The 13,551-nt window shown below is 40.3% G+C and overlaps 1 protein-coding gene across 4 annotated transcripts in view; it reads left to right on the forward strand.

Moving 5' to 3' along the window:
- The first annotated feature begins 460 nt into the window (after positions 1–460).
- Positions 461–13,551, forward strand: part of RNF138 (ring finger protein 138) — a 30,812-nt gene continuing 17,721 nt past the window's right edge. Inside the window, exons 1-3 of one of the 4 annotated variants that reach the window (XM_047828524.1) lie at positions 461–755; positions 1,282–1,478; positions 13,007–13,172. In XM_047828524.1, coding sequence (XP_047684480.1) covers positions 1,369–1,478; positions 13,007–13,172 — 276 coding nt within the window. In that variant the 5' untranslated portion in view covers positions 461–755; positions 1,282–1,368. Of the gene's footprint in view, positions 756–940; positions 963–1,281; positions 1,479–2,352; positions 2,447–13,006; positions 13,173–13,551 lie in introns of those variants that run through there. The other 3 variants (XM_047828525.1, XM_047828523.1, XM_047828526.1) reach the window with 3 other exon arrangements.

Below are 13,551 nucleotides of genomic sequence, written 5' to 3' on the forward strand. Positions count from 1 at the left end.
ATGTTTCTACCTCACTTTTTCTTCAAAGGCATCAGAAAACAAGGTGTTGGGTGGTGGAAGAATGCATCTGCGAGAGTAACCCGTCAGGCTGTGTTAGGGGAAAGTTCAAACCCTCTCAGGGGAGCTTATTATTTAATTTTTCCTCCTCAAAGGATCGAAATTGCAGAACGGATATTTACTTGTTTCGTAACACGTCTCGACATGATCAAAACATTTTGTCAGGGACAAATGGTAAGGTCCATACCTTTAACATTAGGGAATATTTTTTGAGGAAAAATTCCTGGAAAACCCAATATATTTGATAGAAGCGGCGAGAAATGGTGTCCCCGCTAGGGGGAGACGTGGGGGGGGGGGGAGCGGTGTACAGGTGGGCACCCAGCTGTTTATGTCACAACCAGCGGCGGGCGCGACGCGCCGGTTGCTATGGAGGCCGCTCTACCCACCCCGCCCTCTCCCCACTCCTCGGTCAGGTGTTCGCCGCCCCCTGGTGTTCCCGCCGGGCTGGCTGCAGGCAGAGCAATGCCACGGGAGGGCTGCTGGAGGGGGCGGTGGGATCCCGGTGCACCATGAGCCTCGGGCCCGGCCCCCTTTCGGGCCGATAAATGCTAAGCACTCTTCTCGCCAGTCCCCTCCCGGCCTCGGCTGCCAAGGCAGCAGCGGCCGGACTAGAAGACCGAGGACGGCGGAGGGCCACTTCTCCACCGACCCGCGCGGGGAAAGCAGCTCCAATCCCCGCGCGTCTCCCGAGCTCCTAAGTGAGCGGCTACGCACGCAGAGTGGAGGGGCGGAGCGAAGCGGGGCGGGGGCGGTGTGGGTGGGGCAGGCAGCCTTGGAACTGGCTAGGTAGCGGGGCGCAGCTAGAAGGCTGTGCGGGCGGGGCCAGGGGGTGGGGGTGGGGGGAAAAGGAGTCAGGAGGCGGAGAAGAGGGCGGGGGCGGAACCGCGGCCGCCTCGTGGAGCCAGGTAAGGGAGCGGCCTCGGGCGGGAGGCAGCTGCCTGGGGGCGGCCTTCGTTCTCGCGCGGCGGGGCGGTGTCCCGCGTACTCCGCGCCAGGGTGGAAGCGAAAGCGAAGCCGCTGACCGGTTTCTCCACCGTGGCCTCCAGCCAAGCACCTCGCCCCACTATTCCGCCGGGAGGAGCAGCCCTAAAGGCCGGCCCTCGCCCGGCGCGTGCGGCCGTAGCGTCTTAGCGTTCGGCCCCGCCCGGTCCCGCCCTGCCCCGCCCCCTTCCTGGCGCGAGCAGCTTCCTGACGCGATTCCCCTCCCCCTTCGGGTTCGCGTAGGGAGTCAGGCCCCGGGCCGCCACCGCCAGCTCGGCCGCTGTCGCCGCCGCCGCTGCCGCCATCGCCTTGATTCCCCCATCCCCCGCCATGGCCGAGGAGCTCTCTGCGGCCACGTCCTACACCGAAGATGATTTCTACTGCCCTGTCTGTCAGGAGGTGCTCAAAACGCCCGTGAGGACCGCGGCCTGTCAGCACGTGTGAGTAGACGCCTCCTCCCCCGCGGGGAGCCGGGTGGTCGTTTAGGCCCGGCATCCAGCCCCGGACCCTCGGCTGCGGCCTGGCAGGAGCGGAGCCCACTGCGACCTGGCTGAGCTCCCCTCGGCGCGGAGGGCCTGTTGCCTTCCGCCCTCCTCCCGAGCTCCGGGCCAGCTTCCTGCGCCGGCCCCGGTGCCCGAGCCCCCGGCCCCCGGGTATCCATCCCTTGCTTTCGCGCCCCCGGGGTAGTGGCCAAGCTTGTCTCGGTCGTGTCTTCAGGCCCCGGAGGCCCCCTCTCCTCCAGGCCCGGGAGGAATTGCAGGGAACGTGGAGCCTTTTTGTTTCCTAGCAACCCGAGTGAGGGCTGGGGTGTCGAGTGTCAAAACCGGCCGAAGGTGCCCGCACCGGCGCGCTCGCCTTCCTCGCCCCACTACCCCCCACTCTATGACCTGCCTTGCTTTAAAGTTTTTCCTTCTTTCGGAACCTTGGTCCATTCTTCCCAGATCCAAGAACGCTTATCTAACTTAACCTTTCAACCCTGCTTCACAGACCACTCTTGAAAATGTTCCCTCTCCTTTAAAATTCAGTACATGTTAGAATGATCTAGAACGGGTTTTCTTCTCTCACGTTAGAACTGACAGGATTTCCGGGTATTGAAGTGATAGTTTCCTTTTGTTTTACCCTTCTGCTTATTACTTGGTTACTATGAAGGTGGAGATAGGAAAGGAAGATTGCTGTTTCGTGGAATGAACTGAAGATAAGGCAGTAACTCCAGGAGTGAGGGAGAACACAAAGGGATTAGATGAGGTGGCATGGTGCTGTTCGATTTGGCATACTTACAGGAAGAACTTCGATCATCCTACAGATAATTTTGGTAGAGTGTCAGTAAGAGTTGGAAGAAGCCCTTCTTGTAAAGATATGTAGCACATCTGACAAACCTGGCTGCTGATCAGAGTCCTTGAGGAACTTTGTAAGTAAACATACCAATACCTAGGCTCCATTCCAAATTTACAAAAGAATTTCTGGCAGGTGAAGCTTGGAAATCTTTATTTGAAGAAAGACACTCAGATTTGAAAGTTCTGTGTGCTTGCAAATAGCTGAAAAGAATGGGACACATTTATTTATAAATATATTTCTTTTTCCTTCAACCCTTTTTTTTTTTAATTTTGAGAGATAGGTTTTGTAATTTCATAAAGAATGGAATGAATTTTGGGTTCTTAATCAGAGATTTTATTACAGTTATTTGATACCCATTTTTCTCACTCTGATCCTCAACCTTGACTGCACTACCTTACTCCTATTATGCGGTCATTGTGTGAGCCAGGAGTATGTGACTTTATAGGAGTTGTGCCAGTTAAGTTTTGTTGTTATGGGACATGAATGACCGTCTGAAATTGCTTTATTTGGTGCAACAAATGCAGATTGTTGGAGAAATATTTTGAGATGTTATGTTAAGGGCACAATGTATGCTTTATTGCCTTTAATCTGTCAGTGTTTATTATTATAATTTGATGCCTTTCCTATGCTTGTGCTGGCAGTGGGTGGACAAAAGGGAAGGTAGGAGGTCAAAGAGGAAGTGTTTCTGGACAGAATCCTTACCCTTTGGGTCATTGACCTCATAGAACTCATTGTAATCTGCAGCTCTCCTCAAAATTCCATGCAGTTTGCTCTGGTTCGCTTCCCTTGTGGGACATTTAAAAAAATATTTTTTAATGTTTATTTAGTTTTGAGAGAGACAGAGACAGAGCGTGAGTGGGGGTGGGGGTGGTCAGAGAGAGAGGGAGACACAGAATCTGAAACAGGCTCCAGGCTCTGAGCTGTCAGCACGTGGGGCTCGAACTCCGGAACCGTGAGATCATGACCTGAGCTGAAGTCGGACGCCCAACGGATTGAGACACCCAGGCGCCCCTCCTTGTGGGACATTTTAAATCAGACTAATTTGGCTTGACATCTAGGGTATGGAAAAGAGAGTGGAGATGGTTGTTGAGGATCTTTTTCTAATCATCTCATTGAACTTGGAGATGACTAAATGTTACATTTACTAGACTAAATGTAAAAATGAAATGTAGGGTAGATTTTATTGGTAAGAAGAATGAACATTTACTGCTTTATCACCCCATCTCCTCCCTCCCCGCCCACAGACACACATGCTCTAAGGTTCTGCCTGAACAGTGAATTAAAGTAGGTGGGGGGGGGGGGAGTTTTATTTGGAAAGGATGGTAATGGTGGAACAGGGCCTTGATTGACTAGGAGTTTGGTGGGGAAATGCAATTGTTTTAAATAATCTAGTTTACCATGTCATTTGCTCTTCCCTTTTCACAAAAGGCAAACCTATGCCTTTAAAAGTGCTTATTATATTTAGCTACAAAATCAGTTTTTAATTCATTGATAGTAAGAAATGAGTGATAAGAATTTTGGATCACTGTGGATCTGTTAGAAAGTAAAAAATTGTCACTGCCATTTCAGTGACAGCAAAGAATTTGCACACTGCCTATTCTAATCAAAGGAGCAGGTTCATTATCATTAGAATAATTGCACCAAAATATAAATTCCTGTATAATCCTCTTTAGTTCCTTCAAACAGGAGATGTTGAATGTTTTCTGTAGTTCAGATAGAAAGAATACAAAGTGCTCTTTTCCTGGGGACTATTAATAGACTAGTGGAGAAGACCTAAGCATGAATATGATCTGGAAGCGATTTAAGAGGAAAATTTTATGTGAGCATTGAGAGCAGGTGTCAAAATCAGCCTATGACTAAAGGAGAGATTTCCTCGATGAAGCAGTATTTTAGGTCAGAATTGATGATTCAGGGCTTATTGGGGAATACCCTGATTAGGTTTATGGTATATTCAGAGGCAAGGAGGAGTTCTAGAGAATGACTATTTCCAGACTACAAATTTTGGCTGGAGCCAAAGGATGAGTGTAGTAGATAGAGTTTAGAGGTATTGGCAGAAACTTTCTGTATAAGCCAATTCGAACTTTTTCCTGAAAGCCAAAGAGATCTGTTCAATAATTTTTGGCAGAGGAGCAGCATGATCACATTTCACATGATTACTTTAGTAGCAGGATCCAGCTTTGGTGTAGTGGTGAGACTAGTGAAGAGGTCAATCACTGATGTGTCAGAGAAAAAAAATGGTTAGAACCTGAACCAAGGTAATGATAGTAGGAATGGACAGAAGAGATTCCTGACATTTTAAGGAAACCCATGTAAGATTTCATGATGTCCCATAGTTAAGTGTATGTATGTGAATGTGGAATATATGGAACTAAAGCTATGAGTATGGATGGTAGCCACTGAGGGAGGTCTGTAAGTTGGAAGATAGCAGAGGACCTAGATACGACAAAGTGCTAGAGACTATGTATTTATTTATTTATTTATTTATTTATTTTTTAATTTTTTTTTTTTTTCAACGTTTATTTATTTTTGGGACAGAGAGAGACAGAGCATGAACGGGAGAGGGGCAGAGAGAGAGGGAGACACAGAATCAGAAACAGGCTCCAGGCTCCGAGCCATCAGCCCAGAGCCTGACGCGGGGCTCAAACTGCGGGACCGCGAGATCGTGACCTGGCTGAAGTCGGACGCTTAACTGACTGTGCCACCCAGGCGCCCCTAGAGACTATGTATTTAAATCTGGAGTAGAGAAAAGTGCAGCTTGAGAAGGAATGGACAGGATAGGGAGAAAACCAGGATAGAGTGTGACATGGAAGCTGAGAAGAAATACAAGGAGACAGTAGTCAGCAGTGTTAGTGGCCTTAGAGTGGTCAGATGCAATATTTTAAAAAGCAAGTAAACATAAATTAAGAACATTAAAGTTGAGCAGGTATTCAAAGTAAGGTTTAAGAAGAAGGTACCGTGCTCGCTTCGGCCGCACATATACTAAAATTAAGAAGGCACAGACTGGCATAGTAGTAAGGTATTTCTTTTGGTGTTTTCATTTGTAATCTTCAAAGGCTCTTTGAACCAAACCTCTCTTCTTTCCTGTTTTGAATGGTCAAGGGAATAACGTTTGTGCATGGTTAGAAAGTAAGCTTCATTGTGGTGAAAATTACATATAATACGTTGATGCCTTGCCATACTCTTGAAGTTGGAAATCTAATGTTTGTTTTTGTGCATCTCTGTAAGGAGACATCTCTAAAACTGAGATTAAGGGGAGCTTAGATGGCTCAATTGGTTAAGCATTTGACTTTGGCTCAGGTCATGATCTTGCAGTTTGTGGGTTTGAGCCATGCATCAGAGAGGCTCTCTCTCAAAATAAATAAACTTATAAAAAATGATAATATAGGGGCACCTGGTGGTTTAGTGGGTTAAGTGTCTGACTCTTGATTTTGGCTCAGGTCACTGTCTCATGGTTCGTGGGCTCCGGTCCCGTGCTGGGCTCTGTGCTGACAGTGAGGAGCCTGCTTGGGATTCTCTCTCCCACTCCCTGCCCCTCCCCTGCTCTCTTTCCCTCAAAATAAATAAACTTTTAAAAAATGAGTTAATGTATCAGCTTTTACTTCTCATTAAGCACATACTTGTATGATTCCTTATTGACCTGCTTTGTATTGTCCAGTTCCTGAATTTTCAGTTTATATTTCTCATAATTTTAACAACTTTATTTTGTTTGAGCAGTCATACTCTAAATATATACTTTAAACTTTTCTTCTTTCCTACAGACTTATTATAATTCTGAAAGGTAGACTTGTATAGGTTTTTGCTGACTTAATGAATGCTGCTGTAAACCATCTTTTTTCTTTATTTTTTTAAAGATTTTATTTTTAGGTAATCTCTCTACCCAGCATGGGGCTTGAATTTACAACCCCCAAGATCAATAGTCACATGCTCTACCAACTGTATTTATAAAATGACATAATTAGAAAACAACTATGCTATTTAATTATGTAACAGAAGGTTGACTTAATTTAAAGTCCTGAAGACTAACTTAAAATGTGTGATTTTTTTTTTAGTTTAAGTTGTTATGGGGAATGATTTTGACTATAGACTAGGAAGATACAGGGTACTAGATTTTTAAATAAGATGTGGTGTATATATGCATAAATACTGGAATGTGTGTGTATATGTGTGTGTATATATATATGTATATAAAAAGTACACACACATACACACATACATGGAATACTACTCAGCCATAAAAAAGGATGAGATCTTGCCATTTGCTACAACATGGATGGATCTAGAGGGTATTATGCTAAGTGAAATAAGTCAGAGAAAGACAAATACCATATGATTTTACTTAACATGTACAATCTAAAAAACGAAACAAATGAACAAATAAATGATGAACAAATACAAAACAACTCCTAAATACAGAGAATAAAAGAGAATAAAAGTTTTATTTTTCTGTTTATAAAAGTGACATAATTTATAGTGCAAAAAGATACAAGGAATGAAGTGAAACTCACAGTGCCAGCACCCTGATTGTAGTTGAAAACAGTATGCTGTATCTGTTCCAAAGGGTGGCTGGCTAACTGATGGCTTTAACTGATTTATGTATCTTTATCTTTCTATCATCTGTCTATTAATATTTGATTGACTAAATGGGATTTAGTGATTTAGTAATTTAGATTTGCATCTTTTTCCCTCCCCCTTCTACTTTGTTTTGAAACCAGTTCTATTTAGCAAATTCAAATAGTCCAGCCAAAGGGAGATGAGGAATAAACAAACAAGTTCTATTTACTTATTTAGTTGGTTTATTTATTTATTTTGAGAGAGAGAGAAAGAGAGAGGAAAGAACAGATAGAGAGTCCCAAGCAGGCTCCTCACTGTCAATGCTGAGCTGGATGCGGGGCTGGAACTCACGAACCCCAAAATCGTGACCTGAGCTGAAGTTAGACGCTTAACTGACTGAGCCACCTGGGTGCCCCAAGAATAAGGAAGTTTTGTATCTGAGGAAGCTTGGTGCTTGGTGGTACAGAAGAAGGAACAGTAGAATTGGATATAAAAGACTTGAATAACTTTGTACTTAGAACATTTTTGGAATCAGCTGATTTGACTAATGTCCTCACTGTAAGCTCTGTTTTAAAGGCAGCAACCTAAGTCTCCTTTTACTTACTGAAGCCTACTATACACATTCACTATTGAGTAAAGGAACGAATGGGCTCCAGGCTCTGAGCTGTCAGCACAGATCCCAATATGGGGCTTGAACTCACAAACGGTCCTATCAGACCTGAGCCAAAGTCAGACACCCAATGGATTGAGCCACCCAGGCACCCCTAATTCACAATTCTAAGGGTACGAAAGGAAATATGTCTTCCCAAATCACTATTATTTTATACATTCTTTCAGAGATATGTATATAAACAAGGTTACAAATACTATTTTTTGTTGTTCACAGAGCATTCTATATGCAATTTTTTGTGTCGTACTATTTTCATGTTACTATTTTGAGGATCTTTCTTTTATCCTTTTCTTTTCTTTTCTTTTCTTTTCTTTTCTTTTCTTTTCCTTTCCTTTCCTTCCCCTTCCCCTTCCCCTTCCCCTTCCCCTTCCCCTTCCCTTTCCCTTCCCCTTCCCTTTCCCTTTCCCTTTCCCTTTCCCTTTCCCTTTCCCTTTCCCTTTCCCTTTCCCTTTCCCGAGAGAGCGCACATGAGCAGGGAGGAAGGGCACAGAGGATCCGAAGTAGGCTCTGCCCTGATAGCAGCAAGCCCCGTGCAAGGCTCGAACTCACAAACCATAAGATTGTGACCTGTGCTAAAGTCGGACTGAGCCACCCAGGCACCCCTGGAGATCATTCTATATCAGTACATGTATACATATTATGGTTGTAGAGTTTTCTTCATTTATTCAACCAACATTAAGTATCCATTATGTGCTAGTAGTATTATAGATACTAGGTCTGTAATATTCAGCAAACCAGATAAAAATCCTTGACCTCATGGAACATATTTAGTGTTCTAGTATTCCATTGTTTGATGTATCATTATTTAACCAATTTCATATTGATGAACGTTTAGGTTGTTTCTAATCTTTTACTGTTTTAAATAATGCTGCAGTGATTAAATTTGTATAAATGCCATTTCACATGTGAAAGTTTTTTCTGTAAGATCAATTCTCACAAATGAAATTGCTGGGTCAAAGTGTAAATACAAGGGAATTTGTCAGCTCAGTCACTCACAGAAGATGGCCACTCTAGAGTCTTTTGCATAGCAAATGTTTTATAATTTTTATGAAGTCCACTATATCATTTTTTTCTATTTAGAACGTGCTTTTAACATCAAATCTGTGTAGCTCTGTATTGTGAATATTTTCTCCTTTTTTTCCCTAAGAGTTTTGTAGTTTACTATTTTACATTTACTTCTGTATATTAGTTTCCTAGGGCTGCTGTAACACATTCCACAACCTTGGTGGCTTATAATAACATTTATTTTCACGTAGTTTTGGAGGCTAGAAGTCTGAAACCAATTTCTGTGGACCACAGTCAAGGTGCTGGCTAAGGCCTGAGGCCCTTCAGAGACACTGCTCCAGTCTCTGCTCATCTGAACTCTGTATGTATGTCTGTGCCAGATCTCTCTTTGCCTCTCTTACAGAGATGCTTGTAATGGCATTTAGGACCCACCTGGATAAGCCCAACTAATTTCCCCATCCCCAAATCCTTAACTTTAATCAGGTCTATTGTAATATAAGGTAATATTCACTTGTTCTGGGCATTAGAAAGTGAATATATCTTTAAAAGTTTCTTTTTTCTTAATGTTTTATTTATTTTTAAGAGAGAAACAGAGAGAGAGACAGATTGTGAGTGGGTGAGGGGCAGAGAAGGAGACACAGAATCCAAAGCAGGCTCCAGGCCCGTCAGCACAGAGCCTCTGAGCTATCAGCACAGAGCCTAACACGGGGTCAAACCCACGAGCTGTGAGATCATGACCTGAGCCGAAGTTGGACGTTTAGCCGACTGAGCCACCCAGGCACCCCTAAAGTGAATATATCTTTGTATGGCAATTTCCCATTTTACTACAATCCAGGATCTGTTTTAATTTTTGTATAAGGTGGCAGACTTAGATTGGGGTTCATTTCTGTGCCTATGGATGTCCAGTTGCTCTAACATCATTCACTTGTTGCACCTTTGTTAAAACACTTTTGCTTTTTTTTTTTTTTTTTAATTTTAAATAAACTCTATGCCACCCACACACACATGGGCCTTGTACTCACAACCCCGAGATCAAGAGACACATGCTCTGCCTACTGAGCCAGCCAGGAGCCCCAGTCATTTTTGCTTTTTAAGATCTATTCTTGCCAGTCTTTAAGAAGTTTCAGTATTTATTTAATAAAACTCTGTTTTGCCTTTATTACTTTATAATGTGTATTTCTACTAAAAATCTTTATTTATGTCTATATTTTGAATAAAGTTCTAAGTTAATTTTAAACCTGATTACTTTGTTTAGTTTTTTATATGAATATTTTTCACTGTTTTTGACACTATCAGTAATCTTTAGTAATGTTCTTACTATTTGGAGAGTTTATATTGTACAGTTGTTATGTGTTGTAATTTTGGAGGTTAATTGAAGATTTTCTAACCAAACATTTTGTCATCCAAAGTGATTTTTATTTCTTGCTTTTCTGTATTTTGTGCCTTTAAATCTTGTATTTGTAGCCATGTCCATATTTTTGAAAGTAGTAATTACTGTATTTGTTTCTACTTTTTAGTAAAACTTCATTCAGCATTGAAACATGTTTTATACTTTATAAAAATAGAATCATGCAGTTGTACTCTCTTGCATCTGGCTTCTTGAGCTGAACATTATGTTCATCCATATTCTTATTACAGTATCCTATAGTTTTAATTTTGTGAATATGCTATAATTTGTTTATTCATTCTTCTGTTGATGGACATTTGTGTAATTTTCAGCTTTTGGTTATTACCAGTGGTGTGGCTATGAACTTTCTAGGAAATTTCTTCAGATCATATTTGCAGCTCTGTTGGGGATAAACTTTGGAATGGAATTACTAGTGGGTACCGTCAGTTTTCCAAATGGTTGTATTCTATCAGTTTACACTCTTACAGATTGAATGGGAGCTTAGGTTGGCTCACATCTTCCCCAACACTTGGTATCTTTCATCTTCTCCTAAAATTTTAGTTATTCTGTTATGTAGGTAATGTTATCACATTTTTATTATTTTAGTTATTTAGTTAATAAGTGGGCTTTGAAATTTTACTTTATTTTATTCCCTCCCTCTAAATATAGCATTTTTGCATCTTGGTTAAGATCTTCTAATGTTCTGTGTTTATATTTTATTTATAACTGTTAAATTAGCATATTGACTAATTTACCTTTAATTGTTAACTGTTCTCCTTGATTTCTTTCATTCAAGCATCATCATTCAATGATGATACATGATTATCTCTTGTAATGAATTTTGCTGGTATGAACTTTGACAGTTTCAATTCTTTATTTAGAAAGTTAGCTTAATAGTTTGGTGACAGTTTTGCTTTCATCTTTTTATTATTTCTCTTTGGTAGCTTATTAGACTTGGCTTCTCTAATATTACTTATCAGTCTCTTCTTTTTCTCTCTTTTTCTCTGAACACTCCTTTAAATGTTTATATTTCTCTAGATTGTTTCTTTAGTGCTCTTTTGCACTTTATCTGCTCTCCATATTTTTCTCCCTAATTTCCAGATCCTTATTTCCAGGTCTTTACTGGATATCATGCATTGAGATATTTGTAGGCACTTTGTACCTTTCCTCTGTCAAACCAACTCTTAACAATATTTTTTAACTTGGTTACTCAAGTTAAACTTGGTTTTTAACTTGGTTACTCAAGTCTTCTGGTTATAAATGCTTATTTTTCTCATTCTCCCACAAGTTATTCTCAAAAAATTCTGTTGATTTTTTTTGTTAACATAGGAAGCTCCCTGATAACTGTGTCTCTAAAATAGAAATCCCATTTCTCCTATTCCTGCCTTAGTGCAGACCTTATCATGGTCTAGACTGTGGCTTCAGTTAGTCTTGTTTTTTTGTTTTTTGTTTTTTTAGTCTTGCTTTTTTGGTTTGCTTCTGATTCATCCTCCCTTCTTTTTTTTCTCTTTTATGGTCCCTTTGATTGAAGAGTGCAAACACTGAAACAAAGAATTTAAGTTAAAAGTTTATTAAAAATTTACAAAATATATAGACCATTAAATTTTAGTTTTTAAACAATTGAACTTACAAATGATGGTTTTGTAACTTTGTAGTTTTTATACTTTCTGAAACTACTAAAGCTTGAAACAGCACTCAGGCTTTTGGGATGCCCTTTCTTTAAAAATGATTTTGATAAGTATTGACAAATTGTTACCCAGAAATGTAGAGCACTCATTTCCTTTTATCTTCTAACACTGGTTATTATTTCTAAAACTAGTTTTTAGTTTGACGGCTGAAAGATGGTATCTTGGTCGTGTTTACTTTGCATTTTTTGACTCCAGGTTATAATGAGTATTTTTAATAATTTATGGTCTTAATTGGTAATCATATCAAATGCTATGTTAGTGATATTAGCTACTATTTATGGAGTACTTTCATAACTGTCAAAAATACTGTGATAAGCATTTTATTGTATTATCTGTTTTAATCCTCTGAATAACTGTATCAACTGTAGATACTTTTCATTTTGTGGGTGAGGGAACAGATTGTGGGGGAGAAAAGTGACTTGTTCAATGCTGCATAGTTAGGAAACTTATTTCCTATGATCTGTTACACTAGTCGCTCTCAACTTTAGTTAGATGAGGAAGATTGAATATTTGTACTTATAGGGGATTGGATTAAATGTATATTGACTTTGGACCCCATATATGATGGCTATGATTTATCTAGTTTTTTTAAAAGCAAAATGATAAAGTTGGGTATTTGGCTAGGTTAGGAGAGAAGAAATAAAAATTTTAGTGAGTTTGGTTCTAATTAGAATGTTGAGAGATGGTTAGAGCAGGATGGGTCCTTAAATAATTCTCAAACCGTGTTTCATTGCTCACTACTGTGGGAAGTTTTCCTATTTCCTGACAATACAAGTTTGGGTAATACGTTTTCCCAAGCAGAGAAACTTTAACTTTGTTTATCCTAGAATTTCCCAAATTTGTGCACTGTTTTCTGGTAGACCTATTCATATTCATGTCTTATGGAATATCTTGAAATACATCAACTTGAGATAAAAGTTGATGTAGTCTATTCTTTCATTTTATTAGGGGAGGAAATGGAAATCCATTGTGGCCAAACATGTTGCTTGAGATCACACTGCTAGTAAATGACACAGGATAAGCCAGTCATTCCTTTGTACCATGCTTCCTTTAATAATTAATATAATGTTAATACTTACTTTTCATATATTATGTTAAAAAGTTTAAAGCATTATTGAGTGTAGTTTCTTTTATATTTCCATCTAGTTCAGTTGTTAGCCTTATACTCTGAGAAATACATGTACAGTTTTTAAAATTCTGCCGTTTATGTACATATGAATAACCTAACTCATTTAGCATGAATATATATCCATAACCACTTGCTTGTGTTTAATCATAGAAATGGAAAGAGTCTTTTTTCTGTAGTTAACATGTCACAAATGTTTGGTTTAGTTTCTGTAGAAAATGTTTCCTGACTGCAATGAGAGAAAGCGGAATACATTGTCCCCTCTGTCGTGGAAATGTGACTAGAAGAGAGAGAGCATGTCCTGAACGGGCCTTAGACCTTGAAAATATCATGAGGAAGTTTTCTGGTAGCTGCAGATGCTGTGCAAAACAGGTAGAGTAACTGTGACATAGCTCTTTGAAAATGAAGGTTCTACTCTACTTTGAAAATGAAATTCCTGTTTGAGTTTTCTTGGTAGGTGCTGGTTTGAAGAGAAAGAAGTTACTTAAATTAGGTAGAAAGGTGAAAAAACCACCTGATTATAGATTTTACTAGATTATAAATGTATTGAGAACAGAGACTGAGAGAAACAATCTGTGAATTTGTCATAATTTTTAGCATGGCATCTTTCTCAAAGTAATTGCTTATTGATTACCTACTAAGTAAACTAAATGAACAAACTGGCATTTAACTCATTTAAACCCCATTCTGGTACAAATTGTGATGGTAGCATCGTTATTGCAATTTTGTACATAGAAATGGGCCAAATAGA

The sequence above is a fragment of the Prionailurus viverrinus genome, chromosome D3, assembly GCF_022837055.1.
Source record: "Prionailurus viverrinus isolate Anna chromosome D3, UM_Priviv_1.0, whole genome shotgun sequence".
NCBI classification, from domain to species: Eukaryota; Metazoa; Chordata; class Mammalia; order Carnivora; family Felidae; genus Prionailurus; species Prionailurus viverrinus.